An 8,982-nucleotide genomic window follows, 5' to 3' on the forward strand; every position below is an offset into this window, starting at 1 on the left:
ATTGACGAAGGCAGTGGCTGTCTCCTTATTTTTGTGCTTTGCTAAGAATATAGGTTTTGTTTATGAAACTGTGTTTTGCTGTCCTCATTACCACCAAACCATACTTATTACCATATTTGTGAGGACAGTACGGAATGTAACACCTCCTGAGCAGTCCAATCCGATTGCTAGCCCATTAGGTACACGGTCACATTAATTAATTATCTAATTTTGGGCTGCTAATCAGGTCCGCAAACGAGCGGATAACTAAAACCAGAATCGGGAGTGTTACACAGTTGGCGTACCGTGACCAGGACTAGTGCAATCTTCGGATCCGACGTGTTACACAGTTGGCGTACCGTGACCAGGACTAGTGCAATCTTCGGATCCGAAATGTTACACAGTTGGCTTACCGTTGACAGGACTCGGACTAATGCAATTTTCGAACGCAGTGTTACACAGTTGACGAGCCGTGAAAGGACAACTGCAATTTTCGAACGAATCGTGTTAACACAGTTGGCTTACAGTGAAAAGAACAAGTGCAATTTCGGACGAGAAAACAAAATTTTCAATGTGGAATCGGGACAGTGCATGAACGTTAAAATCGCGATAAGTAACAGTGTAAGTTTTGAACAATACGAAGTAATAATATCGCAAGATTGTGACTAAACTGTTTTTCAGGCTATATTAAACGGTGTTGCAAAGTACAAATGCGAAAATCCGCGCGAAAAACTGTGAAAAGTGGACATAAAAAAGAGACACGTGTGAACAATAAAATAGAGAGACGAGCCAAGATTTCGTCACAAAAGTTGTTAGAAAGGTGTTTAATGATAACATGTTGACCGAAATTGCCTTTTGAACGGCGAAAATCGGACAGCTTCGTGTGGACCCATAAACTGGTATGCTGACGATAACATATTGTGGCGACGCAGTTAGTGAATGACGTCACGCAGAGCCACGTAGCAGTCGCACCAAAGAGCTTCGATCCGCGAGGTGATTTCACACAACATCACGGTGAGCGACGCAACTTCGAGACAACGATCGCAGTCCCGGCGTCTAGCGGCCGAACTACAAACTACGTCCGCCTACAGCGCCACGGAGCGGCCGACGGGGAACTACGTCGCCTTCACGCGAGCTCCAGCGGCGGCATGACCACGCCCATCTGAAACGTCAAAACATCGCGACTCGCGGTAACGTCGGTTGGTGAGTGGAGCCGACGGGTTAACCTAACAGTAAATTGCAGTGTGCAGTCTTCGTGATAAATAAACAGTTTTAACTGATATTCACGTTAGGGAAAATGCTAAATTGTAGTAATTTCAGAAAAGTTGCGAAACGTATTTTGAAGTCTAGCATGCTTATTGGTGCACACTGCATTGTATAAATGATAATGATTTTGATGAATTTGCATTTATAGATGTTGTGAATGTTGTGATTATCTTGTTTAAAAAAAAATATTTTTGCATAAATTGTGTATGTGAAAATTGTTTTTAGAAATTTAGGTTTGTGAGAACAGTCATATTCAGTATTCATGCATGTTATATCATTTTGGGAATTAACGGAAGGGATTGCAGGTACTGTTTGAGTAGGTTCAGGGTAATTAGGAGTGTTTTGAACTATTGGAGGTTATTTTGTACTACTTGCCTGGGCATTAAATATAAACCAAAAATGTCTTCTGAAGATAGGCAGGTCTGTGAGGCAGTAGTTGAAAGAAAAGGGGTAGAACAGAGAGACAGAGATGATTCAGGAATTAGTGATTGTGGATTGTCATTAGGAAGCCCATCAGCACATTCAACTAGTTATCCTGAGACACCGGGACAAGCGATGAGAGCTAGGCCAGTTTCGGAGGATGCAGATTTGCGATCGATGTTGGCGGCCTTGCTAAAAGAAAGTAGAGAGAAGGAAAAAAGGGAAGAAATATTTCGCAAATCACTAAAGGAAGATTTACAAGAGTCATTAGAAAAGAATTCACAAGAAAATAAAGAAGAAGGAAGAATACTAAGAGAATCGTTAGAGAAGCGTTTACAAGAAACTAACGCATCGTTAAAGAAGAATTCGCAAGAAACGAGAGAATCACTAAAGGAAGATTTACAAGAGATCAAAACATCACAAATGAAGATGGAAGATAATTTGAAGAAGGAAATACGGGAGTTACCAAAACGACTGAAGATGAACGTCGACGAGAGAGAAAGTAAACTACAGACAAATATAGAACAGGTCCAGGGAGACGTGGAGAAGACAGAAGGAAAGGTAACAGAGAAGATAGAAGAAGATGCTGAAGAAGCTAGGACAGAATTGGGAGAAAAGATCACCGAAGTGATGCAGATGCAGAAACAATGCAACGACGTGGTTGAGAAGATAGAAGAAGATGTTGAAGAAACCAGAATCGAGATGGAAGAAAGGATCACCGAAGTGACGCAGATGCAGAAACGATGCAACGACGTGATTGAGGGGATGGGAGAAAAGCAACAACAATTGACAATAAATCTGAGAAATGCTGTAGCCATGCAGCGAGAAGATTACCAGAGGGGTACAATCAAAGGTGAGGCCTTCACTTGTGGAATCAAGAGGAAAAAAGGGAATACTAATAATGATCAGTTTGGAGGAGAGTTATTGAAGAAACGCTGGCCCAAAAGTCGTCAGTGTACAACACTTGAGAACCCACTACGATGCAGACCACTTAGTAATGGGAAAGGAACGTCGGAAGAAATTGCCAAGCATTCATGTAAATTGAACGAGACTTTGGAACGACCACTGAGTGACAACGTAATGGTATCTGCAATAAAAAGAAGATTGAATCAGAAAAGGCAAGGAACCGTATCCAGGAGCCCAATCAAAAATAGGGAGGCCTTAATGAAGATACTGCACCAACTGGAGTCTATTAGATCACAGAAATACAAGCAAGCTAATGATAGAAACAGAGAAGGGAGTAATGACCCAAGGATTCATTTTAATCATTCATCTGATTACAGAGGAAGAGGAGGAGGAACCAAAAAACCGAAGGACACTCCAGGTGAGGTCCGACCAAGAGTGAGGGCTATAAGGACCCCAAATAAACCTGCTAAGACATGGTTAGGACAATTAGCTGTAAAATGGACAATTAAATGAGGGAAGTGTTTATTTACATTGGGTTTTGTGATGTATTACATTTAGAGTTGAATATTTCATGTCAAAGACTATTTAAGGATGAATATAAAACCTGTAATAACTAAAATGGTAGAGTAATAATTCATATGTTCTGTGTTTAGATAAGAATTCTTGAGTGTATATGCTGTGTATGTTTTCATTTTTGATATTGGACTACAGACGACTGTTGCTGGTTGAAATGAAAAATTGTAATTTTGAACAATGCCATTTATGTGATGTAATAACCTTTTTGTAGAAATTGTTGTGGAGGCAGCCCACTACCGGAGTCCAGGATTATTTTGACAAATTGTAAATTCATTAATGATTTGTATTGCATGTTTTGATTCAAATGTAACTATGTTTTTAAATCCCTTGCCGATTCTTTTTCACCTGCGGTTCAAAAGAAGTTTTTGAGGGCGGGGATGTAAGGGGTCCGCAGGCCCTTACTATTAAAATTTGCGCTCACACAGGTCGACAGGGCAAATATCGAGTAGTGTGTGCAGGACGCGTGAGCTAGAGGGGATTCCCCGGAGTGCCGAGTGGACGGCTTGGGTAGATTCCCGCGAGGCGGGAATAACTGGGTGGAGAGCAGTGCGGAGTTAGTTGTGTTGGATGGAGTGCCGAGTCTAGATGTGGTAGGTTCCCGCGAGGCGGGCATAGCTGTGCAAAAGCCAGCAGAAATTATTGCCATTTACCGGCAAAGGGAGTGGCCAACGCCGTGGTTTAACCCCTTTGTATCAATATTATGCGGGAAAGTGAGAAAGTTTTATTATAAAGTGATTTCAGTGAGATTGAGTGCCGCTGTTATACTTCCGCGTCTACCGCGCCGGCATTAATTGGATTACAGTGATTGGATATTGCGTGTGACGATTAAGGATAATTATAGAGACCTGTGATGAGATTAGCCGTCATTAACAGTGTATTGACGAAGGCAGTGGCTGTCTCCTTATTTTTGTGCTTTGCTAAGAATATAGGTTTTGTTTATGAAACTGTGTTTTGCTGTCCTCATTACCACCAAACCATACTTATTACCATATTTGTGAGGACAGTACGGAATGTAACACCTCCTGAGCAGTCCAATCCGATTGCTAGCCCATTAGGTACACGGTCACATTAATTAATTATCTAATTTTGGGCTGCTAATCAGGTCCGCGAACGAGCGGATAACTAAAACCAGAATCGGGAGTGTTACAGCCCGGGTAAATATTTTTCGAAGATGGACCTCGCAGATGCGTACTTGAAAATACCGGTGGACGAAGAATCCCAGCGCGTTTTAGTGGTTAACACGCATCTTGGTTTGTATCGATTCAAAAGACTGCCATTCGGGTGTGCACCCGCCCCTGCATTGTTTCAGTAATATCTGCAAACCGTTTGTGCCTCGGTCCCTACTGCAGCAAACTATCTGGACGATATTGTGATCTCCGGAAAGACGGAAGAAGAACATTTAGCCAATCTCAGAACATTATTTCAGGTCTTGCGACAAAATGGTCTTCGCTTGCGGAAGGACAAATGTGTGTTTTTTGCTCGTGACTTACCCTATCTGGGACATGTAATCAATGCCCAAGGCATACATCCCAGTCCCGAGCACCTCCGTGCCATACAAGACTTGCCTTCGCCGCAGAATTTGAAGCAGCTACAGAGTGTGCTGGGAAAAATCAATTACTATAACAGATATGTGCGCCACGCCTCTTCCATTTCAGCTCCGCTTCATCGCTTCCGCCGTAAAGGTGTTCCGTTCGTCTGGACGACGGAATGCGAACGCGCCTTTCGCCAGTTGAAATCGGCGTTGCTTTCAAATACTTGCCTTACACCATTCGATCCCCAGAAACCCCTTTTGTTGATGGTGGATGCTTCGGATTTCGGGATCGGTGCTGTGCTTGCTCACAAAGATGGAGCGCATGATCGCCCTATTGCCTTTGCGTCCAAATTCCTCTCGTCTGCGCAAAGAAATTATTCACAGATCGAGAAAGAAGCTTTGGCTCTCGTATTTGGTGTTACTAAGTTTCATGATTTCTTGTATGGTCGTCACTTTACCATCATCACGGACCACAAACCTTTGACATCGCTTTTTCATCCGAACAAGCCTGTACCTCCACGTACAGCGCAGAAATTCATTCGCTGGTCTATTTTCCTCTCGCAGTACCGCTACGATATCTTGTATCGGTCCACTGCTAAGCACGGAAACGCCGATGCGTTGTCCCGTTTGCCTGTTGCTGAGGATAGAGCATTCGATTCTTCCGAACTTGCTTGCATGTTCATTGATGCGGAAACTGATGACGTGGTCGAATCGTTTCCGATTGATTTTCGTCGTGTAGCTGCAGCCACAGCTGCTGACCCTGTCCTTGCTACCGTTTTGCGTTTTGTTGCTAGCAATGGCCCTTGTCAAAGTCACGGATTGAGGATCCGTTGGTTCGCCGATTTTTTGCTCACAAGGAGAGACGTTTTGTTCGACGTGGTGTTTTGCTGTTGCGCTCTGATAATGATCAGTCCAGGGTCGTGGTCCCACGTTCATTACAGTCCTCTGTCTTACGGCTTCTCCACCAAGGACATTGGGGTATAGTGCGAACGAAACAACTTGCTCGTCAGCACTGTACTTGGTTCGGAATCGATGCTGCGATTGCGAATGTGTGCTCTTCTTGCATGGCGTGTGCCGCACAACAATCCGCACCACCACGGAAATTCTTTGCATGGCCGAAAGCCACTTCCCCTTGGCAACGCTTACACATCGATTTTGCTGGTCCATTCTGGAATGCTCGATGGTTGGTTGTGGTAGATTCATTCAGTAATTTTCCTTTTGTTGTCTGGATGTCTTCCACGACGTCATCTGCCACCATCCAAGCGTTATCCGCTATCTTTCGCATTGAAGGTCTTCCACAGACTATTGTTTCCGACAATGGCCCACAATTCATGTACGCAGAATTTCAGTCATTCTGCAAGGCCAATGGTATTCAACATCTGACGTCCGCGCCGTTTTCGCCTCAGTCAAACGGTGCCGCTGAACGATTGGTCCGGACTTTCAAGTCACAGATGTTGAAGTTGAAAGAGTCGCATTCTCGGGAGGACGCGTTATTGCTCTTCTTGTCTTCGTATCGCTCTCCGCCCCGAGATGGTCGCTTGCCGGCTGAGTTGCTCCACGGTCGTCCTCATCGAACCTTGATGTCTTTGCTGCATCCGCCGCATCAGGTTCCTGTGCAGCGGCAGACGCCTGCTTTTGCTCCGGGCGACGTTGTATACTATCGCAACTATCGAGGTTCACGGCGTTGGCTCGCAGGGCGCATTCTTCGCTGCCTCGGCCGCGCTTTGTATCTGGTTTTGGGGGCCTCTGGTGAGGTGCGTCGGCATCTCAATCAGCTGCGCCTCTGTCGTCGCCTGGGTTCTGCCTCTCCCCGTCTGCTTTCAGCGACGGTGTCGTCCGGTCAGCGCCCTGGGGACCCATCTACTGGCTCGCCTCAGCCCCAGGTGTTACCGACGATGCCTTCCATTTTGGCCCATGGCGACGCGCCGCCGCCTGTTCTCCTGCCGGCGACGCCCGCAGTAGACGCGTCGCTGCAACCGCCGGGCGTCTCCCTGGGTCACGCGCCGCCGATCGCTTCCCGTGACCAGCTGTCCTCCGACATGGAACTCTTGCCCGCTCCGGACCAGATGTCGTCTTCGCCCGTCGGGTGCCCCGTTCTGATGGAGGTCGAACCTTCGGCCTCTCCTGTCTCTCTGCGGGCGCATACACCGCATGTTGGCGTGCACCCTGGACTAGGTTTTCAGGCGTTTCCTAGCTCCCCTCGGACCGAATGGCAGGGTGCGGGTGGCACAGCCTCGCCTGTTGTTAGGCTCCCCACCTCGTCGCATGCGTCAACATGGGGTCCTCCCCACGGCGGGCGAAAGCCTTATAAAACAACCGTTCGCCGATTTGCGGGGGAGGAATGTGGTGTCACCGCCAGACACCACACTTGCTGGGTGGTAGGCTTTAATTCGGCCGCGGTCCATTAGTATACGTCGGACCCGCGTGTCGCCACTGTCAGTGATTGCAGACCGAGCGCCACCACACGGCAGGTCTAGAGAGACGTCCTAGCACTCGCCCCAGTTGTACAGCAGACTTTGCCAGAGATGGATCAATGACAAATACGCTCTCATTTGCCGAGACGATAGTTAGCATAGCCTTCAGCTACGTCATTTGCTACGACCCAGCAAGGTGCCATTACCAGTTTATATTGAGATTATAATTATGTATAATCAAGAGCGATGTTCTCCAATTATGGATTAAAGTTAAGTATTACACCATCTGCGTCCGTTTTTCTAAGTTCACATTTCCTTGTAATGTTCCAGACCTCACGCCAGCCTGCGTGAGCTTAAACGCGTGCCTTTCGGCTAGCTCACAGTGGCTTGGCTGTCTGGCCAAGCAACAACAAATACAAACACCATTTCACTTACCCGTTAGGAGATGTTTACAGCCTTGGACAGTTGAGAACGATTTACTTCAACATCCATCACTGCTGGGCGCTATAGTTACAACTGGTTGTGAAATTACAAGATGTTTTTGTTCCCGTCAACGTCAGCGAATTATGCTTCAATTTTTTTTCCAAGAAAAAAGTGTAATTTGTGAGTACTTGTACTTTTACAGTCACTTTATAGTGTTATAAGTCTACAGTAATGTAAGGTGATTGATACTTAGTGTATTGCGCATTACTGTACTATTGTACATGCATGCCTATTAAAATCTCTGTGATTCACTTAACACGAATTTTATAAACACAAACTGTTGATTTTTCGATCCTTTCGGATTCGTGTTAACGAGATTTATCAATTATTACACTTGTTTTACAATACTTCCTAATGCAAGATGTGGTTCGTAAGAAGAGTGATTTAGAGGTTCAAATGGCTCTGAGCACTATGGGACTCAACTGCTGAGGTCATTAGTCCCCTAGAACTTAGAACTAGTTAAACCTAACTAACCTAAGGACATCACAAACATCCATGCCCGAGGCAGGATTCGAACCTGCGACCGTAGCGGTCTTGCGGTTCCAGACTGCAGCGCCTTTAACCGCACGGCCACTTCGGCCGGCTTGATTTAGAGGTGAAGTGTAGAATTCACCACAACATTACTCGAAGTAAAACTGCGAATCCCTGTCTAGAGTTCAGAAAGGATACAAAAATCTTTAACAAGTTGCTGGTAGACTTCAGGCAGGGAAATGTAAATCCCGTCTCAGAAACAAACTAAGCTATAGTTCATAGGCCACGTATATAATTTCTAAGAATACACTGTGTTTAAAACACGTCTAAATATGTAAAAGTATTACCTGTACCTTCTCAGAATTGAGATACCGTACCTTACATGCCTTCCTGCAATCATCCTCCAGGGCAGCGTAAATGTTGAGTGAGATTTCACTTTATACTTGCTTCGAAATTCTTGATCCTTACGGCTCCTTGTTGTTTTAACGTCACCGCCAGCAGCTCATGTGGAGAAATTTCTTTCTTCATAGGCGTGTTTCTCCGTATGATACGTATTATACGAGGAGTTATGAGCGTTAAGAGATTAAAAAGTCCATCCGCTAATAATTACGCCAGTCGTCGAATACACCCTGCAACTCGTGAAGTAAATTTATGTCCGAAAAATGCCTCCACTAAGCAGCCATTGTCTACTCTGGGCCATTTTGATTGGTCTTTCAGTTTCCTGCTTTTTTTTTTTTTTTCAACCCAATGTCGAACACAGATCGTAACAGATTTTTCTCCATTTCTGAATAAATGAAATAAACTTATGAGGTTACGAGAACGTAGTCGCTTGCCACAGAAATTTCTTGTCTACACCGACAGATGACGGGCGAGGAGTAGATTGGATCTTGTGTGGCCACACCACATTTGCAGCGTGCGTCATGCACAGACATTTGA

At 45.3% G+C, this 8,982-nt stretch overlaps 1 protein-coding gene across 1 annotated transcript; it reads left to right on the plus strand.

Moving 5' to 3' along the window:
- Positions 1-1,842: 1,842 nt before the first annotated feature.
- LOC126233187 (trichohyalin-like) lies at positions 1,843-3,084 on the plus strand. The gene has a single exon (XM_049942846.1). The coding sequence runs from the start codon at positions 1,843-1,845 to the stop codon at positions 3,082-3,084; it is 1,242 nt and encodes a 413-aa protein (XP_049798803.1).
- Positions 3,085-8,982: the final 5,898 nt, after the last annotated feature.

Source organism: Schistocerca nitens, chromosome 1 (genome assembly GCF_023898315.1).
Source record: "Schistocerca nitens isolate TAMUIC-IGC-003100 chromosome 1, iqSchNite1.1, whole genome shotgun sequence".
NCBI classification, from domain to species: domain Eukaryota; kingdom Metazoa; phylum Arthropoda; class Insecta; order Orthoptera; family Acrididae; genus Schistocerca; species Schistocerca nitens.

Coding starts and splice junctions, on each gene's coding strand:
- LOC126233187 (XM_049942846.1), top strand. CDS start 1,843: ATGTTGGCGGCCTTGCTAAAAGAAAGTAGAGAGAAGGAAAAAAGGGAA.